This window comes from Felis catus, chromosome B1, assembly GCF_018350175.1.
Source record: "Felis catus isolate Fca126 chromosome B1, F.catus_Fca126_mat1.0, whole genome shotgun sequence".
Classification (NCBI taxonomy): domain Eukaryota; kingdom Metazoa; phylum Chordata; class Mammalia; order Carnivora; family Felidae; genus Felis; species Felis catus.
In genome coordinates this window covers 101,639,255-101,651,739 of record NC_058371.1, presented here as the reverse complement: position 1 = coordinate 101,651,739, position 12,485 = coordinate 101,639,255, and the positions used below count along the sequence as shown (strand labels likewise).

At 36.4% G+C, this 12,485-nt stretch overlaps 1 protein-coding gene across 4 annotated transcripts in view; it reads left to right on the top strand.

The window, feature by feature from the left end:
• The window catches only part of ADAD1 (adenosine deaminase domain containing 1), a 107,583-nt gene extending 97,122 nt beyond the window's left edge, over positions 1-10,461 (top strand). For all 4 annotated transcript variants that reach the window (XM_045055901.1, XM_019829003.3, XM_019829001.3 and 1 more), the window contains one exon: positions 10,122-10,461. In XM_045055901.1, coding sequence (XP_044911836.1) covers positions 10,122-10,222 — 101 coding nt within the window. In that variant the 3' untranslated portion in view covers positions 10,223-10,461. The remainder of the gene's footprint in view (positions 1-10,121) is intronic.
• Positions 10,462-12,485: the final 2,024 nt, after the last annotated feature.

Genomic DNA, 12,485 nt, shown 5'->3' with positions numbered 1-12,485 from the left:
TCCCAATACCAGCAAATGTGGCTGCTCTCTGGGGTCCACCTGGGACCCTTGCCTGTGGGAAGGCTTTATGGCCTGTACAAAATGCACTCCAAGCAGGGGAACCACTTTTCCCTGTGTGGCACATGGATCCCTCAGACACTGCTGCCAGCTCTGGGGAATTTACCCTGCTTCCTCACCAGAACACTGCCAGACACCGAGCTCCAAAACGTCAGACTCTGCACTCCACTGTTTATAGAATCCTGATGGTATTAAAACCCTCTCCTTTCTGCCTGTCAATGGTTTGGGGGAAGAAATTTCTTGTTCAGTCCCTTGTGAGTGTTTTCACTCTTTCTCTCCAGCTACTTTTGGGGGAGTGCTTTTCTTGCACGATCCCATTGTGCTGCACTCTCCCCCTTTCTCTCTCTGTCTCTCTCCAAAAAATAGCACCGTACCCTTTGTGGCTTTTTTCTCATCCAGTTCACCTCTCTGCACCATGTACCTGGAAAGTTCTGGGGCCCAAGTTATTCAGATTGTTGTGTTAATTCTCAGATCAATTTCTTAGGTGTTCAAAATGGTTTGGTGCTGATCTAGCTGCTTTTCAGGGACAAGACAAGCTCAGGGTCTCCATGCTGCTCCACCATATTAACTCCTTTCCCTGATTTTTTTTTATATTTATATATAATTTGAAGTGAAAAGTTGACCTTTCCATGAAACTTTTCCGTCTTAATACTACTATTCATAGTTAAATGACATGCTTTTATGATGTTCTCTTTGTGATTATGCTATATATTTTGAGAGAATTATGATGTGTATTTAAACTGGGATAGATAAAGTTTGTATTTCACAGTTACCATAGCCATTTAGTGTGATATGTAGTTCATTCCCTAACATTGAACTTTCTATTAATCTACATATTGCTAATTTTCTGGCCAAAAAGAACTGAAGAGTTGTCTTAGATAGCTGAGTGAAAGACTATTGCTTCTGCCCCACTGAGCAGATAACAATCAAAGAAAAACTTAGTCACCCCATTTGTCATATTTCTTCTTGGGCTTATTTTTTCATACATGTTCCTTCTTGGATTCATGTAGTTTACAATTTAAATAACATTACAAACATCTTTAATTTTGTAAAACATGAATGCCAGGATGGTATGAGTAGATTCATGGATGAAAGGACATAATGTTTATTAATTGAAGGTTGTGTTAACATGACTGAGAGACACCTATTTTCATATTGCCTGAGTTATGTGGACTGAAGTTTGCGCTTTCAATCACACAAAAGAATGATAACTGCGGAGAGAAATCTCATTTTCTACCTTCCCTTTTCTGTGGAATAGTGTATTTCTGGGTTGAAGCGTTATCTCCATTTTATCAAATAGAGGCAAACCAATCTTTTTATCATCTACTTTTACCTGTGAGTATCTGCAGTTTTTGTAGAATTTTGGAAGAATATAGCATACTAAAATCTTTAACATTCTTTCAAATATCCACCCCATAACCATTCTACTGGCTTTCAGTGTTTGCTTGACAATATATAGCAAGCTTAAAATTTCTATCCAAGTAATAAATAATAAGTAGGCATTATATTAAATTTATTAAATTAAGTTAGTGGGAAATGGTTGACCTCCCACTGTCTCCAAATTTACTATTCAATCAAAGTTATCAAACAAGATATTTCTTTTGTGTCTCCAGATAGACAATAAGAAAGCTTGCAGGGAGAATTGGCATCAGTGTGCTTGGATTCCCCCTACTCAATTGTTCCCAATTGCTTCTATTCAAATGTTCATCCTCTGAGAGAATCACTTTCTGAGAAAAAGTAACTCTTTCCTGTTTTAAGTCAGTATGAAATCTACAATGGGAAAACAAAGATAAAACCACAAATCCACGGTATACAAGAGAGATTTAGATAGTCTATGAATGAGCAGTCATAGAAACAACCATTATATCTTAATTCTGTCAGTAATATGTGTGTGAATAAAATATTATTTCATGGATAGGCACTTCATTAAGTTGGAAATTTTTCCCACATTTTATGATTGACCACACTAAAGAGATAGCTCAACCATATCTAATTTCTAACCTAATTTCTAAGAATGCAAATGCTTTTAGACTTTATAAACTGTTTTCCCCCACAACTTTATTGAGGTATAATTGGTACACCAAAAAATGCATATATTTAATGTACAAAATTTGATGAGTTTGGACATAGGCATACCCATGAAACTATTACCACAATTAAGGTAATAAACGTATCTATCTTTGTACTCTCCCTGCTTTTTGTAGTAATAACACTTAATATGAGATATGCCCTGTTAACAATTTGAGCATACAATATCATATATTAATCATATTATTAATCATATTAATCATATTAATCATATTGTTAACAGTGGGCACTATATCTTACAGCAGATCCCTAGAACCTATTCATCTTGCACGTATGAAATGCTATACTAATTCAACAACAGCTTTCCATTTCCCCTGCTCCCCTAGACCCAGGCAACCACCATTCTACTCTTGGTTTCTATAAGTTGAACTATTTTAGATACCTCACATAAGTGGAATAATGCAGTATTTACCTCTCTGTGATGGACTTATTTCAATTAGCAAAATGTCCTCCAAGTTTGTCCATGTTATTGCATATGGCGGATATCCTTCTTTTTTAAGGCTGAATAATACTCTGAAATATATATATATCATATTTTCTTCATTCATTCATTGATGGATATTTAGGTTGTTTCCATATCTTGGCTATTGTGAATAATGCTGCAGTGAACATAAGAATACATATATCTCTTTGAGATCCTGATTTCAATTCTTTTGACTATACCCAGAAGTGGAATTGCTAGTTCATATGATAGTTCAATTTTTAATTTTCTAATGAACCACCATATTCTTTTCCATAGCTGCTGCACCATTTTACATTTCCACCAACAGTGTAGAGTGTTCCAATTTTTCCACATTCTTACCAATACTTGTTATCTTTTAGATTTAAAAAAAGCCATTCTAGCAAGTGTGAGGTGATATCTCATTGTAGTTTTGATTTGCATTTCCCTAATAATAAGTGATGTTGAGCTTCTTTTCACATATATGTTGTCATTTGTATGTCTTCTCTGGAAAAATGTCTATTCAAGCCCTTGCTCATTTCTTAATTAGGTAATTTAATGTTGATTTCAGCAATTGAGTTATAGCAGTTCTTTAATGTATTTCCCTTATCAGATATATGGTTTGCAAATATTTTCTCCCATTCTGTGGATTGCCTTTTATTCTGTTTACTGTTCTTTGTTGTGCAAATGTTGTTTAGTTTTGATGTAGTTCTACTTGTGGATTTTTGCTTTTGTTGACTGTGCTATTGGTATCATATCCAAGAAATCATTGCTAAGACCAATGTCAAGATTTTCCCTTATGTTTTCTACTAGGAACTTTACAGTTTCATGTCTTTTGCTTAAACTTTTTGTATTTATTTTGAGAGAGAGAACATGTGCACAAGTTGGGGAGGGGCAAAGAGAGAGGGAAAGAGAGAATCCCAAGCAGGCTCTGAGCTGTCAGCACAGAGCCCGACACAGGGCTTGAACTCACGAACTGTGAGATTATGACCTGAGCCAAAATCAAGAGTTGGAAGCCTAACTGACTCAGCCACCCAGGTACTCCTGCAGTTTCATGTCTTACATTTAAGTCTTTAAGCCATTTAGAATTGATTTTTGTGTATGGCATAAGATAAGGGTCTAATTTTATTCTTTTCCATGTGGATATCCAGTTTTCCCTACACAGTTTGTTAAAAAAGATTGTACTTTCCCCATTGTGTATTATTGGCATTTTTGCTGAAAATTAACTGACTATATATGCATTCGTTTATTCCCAGGCCCTCTATTCTGTTCCATTGGTCTATATGTCTGTCTTTATACCAGCATCATACTGTTTTAATTGCTGTAGATTTGTAATATATTTTGAAATCAAGAAGTATAATGGCTTCAGCTTTGTTTTTCTTTCTCAAGATTGTGTTGGCTATTTGGGAACCTCCATCGTTCCAAATGAGTTTTAGGATATTTTTTTCTATTTCTGTAAAAATGTAAAAAATGTCAGGGCACCTAGGTGGCTCAGTCAGTTAAGTGTCCAGCTTCAGCTCAGATCATGATCTCATGGTTCATGGGTTCAAGCCCTGCATTGGGCTCTATGCTGACTGCTCGGAGCCTGGAGCCTGCTTCAGATTCTGTGCCTCCCTCTCTCTCTGCCCCTCCTCTGGTCATGCTCTGTCTCTTTCTCTAAAAAAATAATAAGGAAACATTTAAAAAAATGTTTTTAATATAAAAAATGTCATTGGAATTTTGAGGAGGATAACATGGAATCTATAGATTTCTTTGGGTGGTATGGATATTAAATAATATTATCTTCCCATCTGTGATTGGCACGTTTCCATTTATTTTTGTCTTCTTTAATTTCTTTTACCAGTGTTTTGTAGTTTTCAGTGTGTAAGTCTTTCACCTCTTTGGTTAAGTTTATTCCTAAGTAATTCTTTTTCATACAATTGTAAATAAAATTGTTTTCTTAATTTCTTTTTCAAATAGCTCATTGATAGTTATAGAAACACATCTGATTTTTATATGTTAATTTTGTATCCCACAACTTTACTGATTTTGCTTATTAGTTTAACGTGTGTGTGTGTGTGTGTGTGTGTGTGTGTGTGTGTGTGTATACACTTTAGGGTTTTCTGCCTATAAGATCATGTCATCTGCAAAGAGAGACAATTTTAAATCTTTTTTTCTTACTCAAATGCCTTTTACTTCTTTTTCTTGCCTAATTTCCCTAACTAGGACTTTTAGTACTGTGCTGAATAGATGTGGCAAGAATGGGCATCCTTTTCTTGTTACTGACCTTAGAGGAAAAGCTTTTAATTGTTCACTAGTATGATGTTAGCTATCACTTATCATAGATGGTCTTTATTGTGTTGAAATAAATTCCTTTATTATTTCTTTAAATAAGCTTTCTGTCCCTATTTCTCTCTCCTTCTTTAATGTGCATATTAGTACATTTGATGATGTCCCATAATTCCCTGAGGGTTTCTTACACGCTTTCTCATTATTTTTATTTTTTGTGCCTCTGACTAAATAATCTCAAGTGACTTGTCCTCAAGTTCGCCGGTTCTTTCTTTTGCCTGGTCAAGTTAAATGTTTAAGTTCTCTATTGAATTTTTCAGTTCAATTATTAAATTCTTGAGCTCCAGAATTTGTTTGGTTCTTTTTTATAATTTCCATTTCTTTATTAGTTTCTTTTTTTTTTCATATATTGGTTTTCTAATTTCATTTAGTTATCTGTGTTCTTTTGTGGCTCACTGAACTTATTTAAGATGATTGTTTTGAATTCTTTATCAGTAAATACATAGATACCCATTTCTTTAAGGTTGGTTTATTTTGTTCTTTTGATTGTGTCATATTTCCCTGAATCTTTATGTTCCTTGTAGCTTTGCATTGGTGTCTGCACATTTGAAGAAACAACCACCTCTCCCAGTCTTTATGGATTGGCTTCAGCAAGGAAGCTGATCTTCACCAATCGTCCTGGTTAGAGTTTCTGGGAGCCTCTCAAACCTTGTCTATGGATATTTACACTCCACTCCTCTTCCTCCCTCTTGGGAGAAAACACTTGGGTGGTTTTGTTTGCTTGTTTGTTTGTTTTTTGGTTTGTCTGTTTGTTTTCAGCATGCAAGGGTCAAAATTATTGGACTCTCAAAAAACTTAGAATATGGATTATAGACATAAAAGGTCTCTCTTGGAAAAGATGTGTATTCTCTTCTTTTCTGCTGTCAGATGAACCACCTTTAGTTCCATAGGCAGCAAGAAGCAGCTGATCTTCTTGATTTTTCCCATCATTTCCTCAAATACTACAGCTTTAGTGGCATATATCTGTCCCCCAGGTGAAATAGTTTTAGTAACTGTTTCTCAAGCAAGTTTCTAGAACCTTTCAACTAGGAATAATAGCATAGTGCCCTTTGTTACTGGTCCCACTTTTCTCCATTCAGCAAATTCCACATCACATTTTAGGGTCTGAGATTTGTAGCACATCAGTTTCAGGGACCAAATTCCATGTCAGATAGAATACCCCCAGTCATAAGTAACAGAAGGGCTGCTTTAGATTGGTCTGAACACCAAAGACATTTATTTCACATATTAGGAATTCTAAAAGTCGGGTAGACTCCAGGGCCAATTGATTTAGCAGCTTAGAGATGTCATTAGGGACCCCAATTCTCTGCTGCCACAGAGTTGGCTTCCTGCTAAAACTGGTTACTCTCATGGTCATAATATGGCCACTAGAATAATATACTAGAATAATCTTCTTTGATTATTTCTAGCAGGAGACTGAAACTAGCCCTTTTTCCCGGGAACTCCAGTAGGTCCTTGATCCATATTGGCTTTGGTCTACTCATCCCCCAATTAGCCAATTAAAAGGGGGCATAGTCTTATCATAATTGGCTTACACTAATTTACTGAGGTAAAATGAATGTTGGAACATTATCTCCAAGATCCTCTATAGACAAGCCTTTGCCAGGGTACACTGATATGCAAATGAAAGTTCAACTTCCTAATACCTTTTCTCTAGCCAACTTTCTTTTTTTCTTTTTCTTTTTTTCTTTTTATTTAAGTACAGTTGATACACAATGTTACATTCATTTCAGGTGTAAAACTGAGTGGTTTGACAAGTTTATGCATTATGCTGTGTTCACCACAAGTATAACTACTATCCGTCCCATTACATAGCTATGACAATATCATTGACTGTTCTTTATGTTCTGCTTTTTTACTGCTGTGACTTTATCATTCCATAATAGAAGGCCTATATTTCTCTCTCCCCTTCACTCATTTTGCCCTACCCCCACCTCCCACCCTCCTCCAATCTGGCAACCATCAGTTTGTCTCTGTATTTATAGTTCTGATCTGCTTTTTGTTTATCCTTTTTTTTTTAAATTCCATTTATGAGTTCTAGCCAACTTGCTCCCTGTGCTCTGCTACTTCAAAAGTCTGAGTAGGGACTGACAGAAAAATTATTTGACAAAGCTATGCATTTGTCATTTTGCTTTTGGCTTAAGTCATTGTCAGCAACCAACACTTTATTTATTTTTAATATTTATTTTAATTCCAGTTTAGTTAATGTACAGTTCTATACATTACTCAATGCTCATCATGATAAGTGTACTCTTAAACCCTTTCACTGTTTCACCCATCCACCCTATCTACTTCCCCTGTGGTAACTATCAGTTTGTTCTCTATAGTTGAGTCTTTTTTTTTTTTTTTTTTTTTTTTTGGTTTGTCTCTTTATCCCTTTGTTCGTTTATTTTGTTTCTTAAATTCCACATACAAGTAAAATCATATGGTATTTGTCTTTCTCTGACTAACTTATTTCACTTAGCATTATATTCTCAAAATGTGTCCATGTTGCTGCACATGGCAAGATTTCATTCTTTTTCATTATGCATATATACCACATCTTCTTTATCCATTCAGTCATCTGTGGACACTTCAGATGCTTCCATGATTTGGCTATGTAAATAATGCTGCAATAAACATAAGGATGCATATATCTTTTCAAATTAGTGTTATCATATTCTTTTGCAAATGCCAGTAGTGGGATTACTGAATCATATCGTGATTCTATTTTTAATTTTTTGAGGAACATTTTTCCACAGTGGCTGCAGTTTGCATTCCCACCAACACTGCAAGAGGGTTACTTTTTCTCCATATCCTCACCAACTTGTTGTTTCTTGTGTTTTGATTTTAGCCATTCTGACAGGTATGAGGTGATATCTCATTGTAGTTTTGATTTGCATTTCCTTGATGATGAATGATGTTGAGCATCTTTTCATATGTCTCTTGGCCATCTGTATGTCTTTGGAGAAACGTCTATTCATGTCTTCTGCCCATTTTTATTTGGATTCTTTGGGGTTTTTTGGTGTTCAGTTACATAAGTTCTTTATATATTTTTGATACTAACCTCTTAATGGACATTTGCAAATTATCTTCTCCTATTCAGTAGGTTATGTTTTAGTTTTGTTGGTTGTTTCCTTTGCCATGCAAAAGACTTTTATTTTAATGTAATGCCAATAGTTTATGTTTGCTTTTGTTTCCCTTGCCTCAGGAGACATATCTAGAAAGATGTCATAGCTGATGTCAGAGAAAATAAAGGCCACGTGTGAAAAACCGCCTGTTCTCTTTTCTAGGATTTTTATGGTTTCAGGTCTCACATTTAGATCTTTAATCCATTTTGAGTTTGTTTTTGTGTATGGTGTAAGAAAGTGGTTCAGCTTTTATTCCTTTGGAAACTGGAGAGTTTCCAGTTCTGTTAAAAATGATGTTGGTATTTTTATAGGAATTGCATTGAATCTGTAGATCGCTTTGGGTAGTATGGACATTTTAACAATATTTATTCTTCTAATCCATGAACATGGAATATCTTTCCATTTGCTTGTGAGTTCTTAAATTTCTTTCATCATTGTTTTATAGTTTTCAGTGTATAGGTCTTTTACGTCCTTGGTTAAATTTATTCTGAGGTATTTGCTTATTTTTGATGCATTTGTACATAGGATTATTTTCTTAATTTGTCTTTCTGCTACCTCACTACTAGTACATAGAAATGCAAAGGATTTCTATATATTGATTTTGTGTCCTGCGACCTTACTGAATTCATTTATCCGTTCTAATGTTTTCTGGTGGAGTCTTTAGGGTTTTCGATATATAGTATCATGCCATTTGCAAATAGTGAAAGCTTTACTTCTTCCTTGCCAATTTGGATACCTTTTATTTCTTTTCTCTATCTGATTGCTGTGGCTAGGACTTTAGTACTAAGTTAAATAACAGTGGTGAAGGCAGACATCTCTGTCTTGTTCCTGACAGTAGAGAAAAAGCTCTTGGTTGTTCCCCATTTAGGATATTAGCTGTGGGTTTTTCATATATGGCCTTTATTATGTTGAGGTATGCTCCCTCCAAACCTACTTTCTTGAGGGTTTTTTTCTGTTTTTTGTTTTTATCAAGAATGGATGTTGTACTTTGTCAGATTTTTTTTTTCTCATCTATGGAAATGATCATATGGTTTTTATACTTTCTCTTGTCATCAGCCAACACTTGAATAATTCTGGACTCCATGTATCATTTAGGAAGTCTTTAAGGTTGAAAGTAACATAACCCCAAAGTAGTGGCTTAAGCAAATAGACTTGTATTTGTGTCACATAAGAAATCTTGACATATGTATTTACTTGTATTGGCTCAGTAACATGACAATATCAAGGTTATCATCTATGATTATCTGTCTTTTTATATATGTCTCTCACCTCAGGGTGACACAATGGCTGCTGCAATTTCAGTTATCAAGTTTATATTTTAATCCAGAAGGGGGAATGGTGACCCATATAATTAGCCAGAATTCATGACCCATGGCAACGCCTGACTGGTGGGTGTCCAAAGAGAATGGGTCTGCATAAAGTAAACATCTTATCTTCTGCACACTGCAAACTGGATAATGTATGTAAGCATTTAGACTTCAGTGCAGAGTAATTTACTTTGTTCCAGCATATGGAAATGAGTTAATAGGTGATGATAGGCATAAGGATCTAAATATGTCCAATCAGCTACCCTGTTCTGTAGGAATGCTTCAGGCTGTCTACTTGTAGCAACTCTCCTAGACATGGGAGACCCAGTGCTATCCATAGCCCCTTGTTTCAGGTTTTCAGCCCAACTTCCTGGGTTTCTATCCAAAAGACCCCAGTTGGTTTGGTGAATTGAATCACAATTGAGGCTGCAGGAAGTTGTGGTTGACCTGTTTTTTTGTTACCCACAAATAGCCTGTATGATCTATTCTCATAACTTCTTCACAGTGTCCATGTGAGGAATAAGGGATTCCTTGAATCTATCTTCTTCTGTCTCCCAAAGTGGCCTTTGCCATTTTGGATTGGCAAGCTCTGGCAGACTGTGGAGATGACTTTGTCTCCTTGCCTAAGCCTCAAGAGTTGTCCTGTTCTTTGCTTCAACTCTCTTATCTTCCCTCTTCATCTCTTATAACTCACTGGACAGAGGGTGTGAAGAGGCTATGGTAGAGGTAGAAAGGATTATAGCAAAAGGGACTTCATTTTGGCCTTCATTAAGTCCTGCTTTGTTCCCACAGCATCTAGGAGCTGGATGCAGAATAGGGCAAGACTAGAGGATCTACTTCCCCCACCTCCACCATTCTCAGACTCGTCCTACTCTGAACAAAGAAAAGACTGAAGCCCTCCTGATGACGCCTTGGAATCTCAGACCTACTTGGAACCAAGGCAGCAAGTAGGAGGTAATTGTCTTCTGTTGCCTCCAGTTCCTACTCTCTTCACTGTTAGAACAGAGCATCACTCTCCTCCATATGAACTTCCCTTCTGAGCCTGCTTCCTAAATCCTGTCACGGAACTCTCCCCTCCCACACTGGTGGTTCTGTTCTAAGGCAAACCAAAATAAAAAAAAATTACTCTAGATTTCTGAGTCTAGGGAACTGGCTAATGGTTTTTCACAACTGGCGCTTGAAGGAATATGATACATATTTTCACTTTTTGATGGATACTGGGCATTCATATATATAGAAGCGATATACATGTAGAAAGTCAACACCAGAGACCCAAATACAACTCATGAACAGATGTGGCTTCCCAGGCAATGAAGATTAGGTAGTAGGAAGTGTTCAGATACAAAGAAGCTAAGTGGTGACAGCATTTTATATGTATCCAGGACTCCCTGTGCTCCTCTTTTCCAGACACTTCAGGTTTTGGCAAAAGGCTTAAGGTAAAATAGGCACTGATTGTTTGGAAGGGCAGAATTTTTATAGGGTTTTTGTTTGTTTGTTTGTGTTTTTTTTTTATTTGTTTTGGTTTGTTTGTTTTTGGGTTTTTTCCAAGCATATTATTGTTAGCAATACTCAAAAGAAGCCATGTGTTTTCCTAGATCCTTCACTTGCTGTTGTGTCCTAGCAGGCTCTCAGTGCTATCTATTTTGGGAGAAGTATATAGTATCCTTGGCTCTAAAACACATCCCTGGTTCCCTGATTAGGTTATTGGCTACTCAAGAATGACTCTTAAAGATGCTATAAAGGGAAAAGTGAAGGAAATCGTGGGCTTTTGGTAAAAGGAAGTCACTAAAATGTTTTAAGTAGAGAAATATAGTAGAATTTTCGACTTCATGTGTAAAATACAAGTTTTAAGGTAGCAGAACTAGCAGTATATTAACTGGTTAGGAAGCTATCAAAATAGCCATGCAAGAGACAGTGAGGGAAGTGGGGTGTACAGATGGAGAACAGGGTACAGGTTTGAGGAATGTTTGGAAGAAAAACTGATAATTGAATTGATACAGAAAATGAGTGTCAGGAATGAGTTCAGAATGACTCTCAGGTTTGTGTAATGGGCAACCTATGAATTCTGTCCTTTTAACTGAAGTTTAAGGACTTAGGACAAAAGACAGGTTTGAGAGAAAGAGGTGTTTTGAGTTTCAAGTACTGCAGGTACACATCTATGAATATATGCATCCATGTTCAAGTGTCATTTTTTTTTTAATGTTTTTGTTAATGTTTATTTATTTTTGAGAGAGACAGAGACAGAATGTGAGTGGGTTAGGGGCAGAGAGAAAGGGAGACACAGAAGCAGAAGCAGGCTCCAGGCTCTGAGCTGTCAGCACACAGCCCGACGCAGGGCTTGAACTCACAAGCTGTGAGATCATGACCTGAGCCAAAGTCGGATGCTCAACCGACTGAGCCACCCAGGCGCCCCCAAGTGTCATTTCTTTAAGAAAAGCTCCTGTGACCAGTTACAGGGTATGGGTCTCTATCTCATAACATCCTGTGCTTTTCTGTTGTGCTAATCTCAGTTTAAGGAAGTAACCAATTGTGCAGTTAACCGTTTAGTATAATCTTCAGCAGGACAGCCTCTATTTCCCTGGCCTATGCCAGAGCCCTTGTGATAGTAGACACTCAGTAATATCTAATGAGTGAATTCTAGGTGCTTTTCAGTCACCTAAGAATTAGTTATTGTTATCTCACACCTTACATGTGTAGAGCTGGAGATTCTGAGAAATAAAGTAACTTGTATGTGGTCATACATGGAGTGAGTGTAGGGATGCCAGATTTAGCAAGTAAAAATACAGGATGCACAGTCAAAATTGCATTTCAGATAAACAATAAATTATTCTTTGGTGTAAATATGTCCCAAATATTGCATGCGATATATAATATACACCCTTAAGTGAGTGGCATTTGACTCAGAACTATGTGACTCCAAAGTCCAACTCTTTCTACTCTCTCACTCCTATACTGAAAACCATGTGAGGGATTATACCAGCATCAGTCCTCTTTCCCTGTTAATAAAAATTTTTGCTTTATATCAGGTTATGTTGTTTTTAAATTCTTGCTTTGATGAAAGTAACCCAGTTTACACCTGTCAGAATAGCAAAAATTAACAACACAGGAAAACAAGAGCCTGGTGAAGATACAGAGTAAGGGGAACACTTTTACACT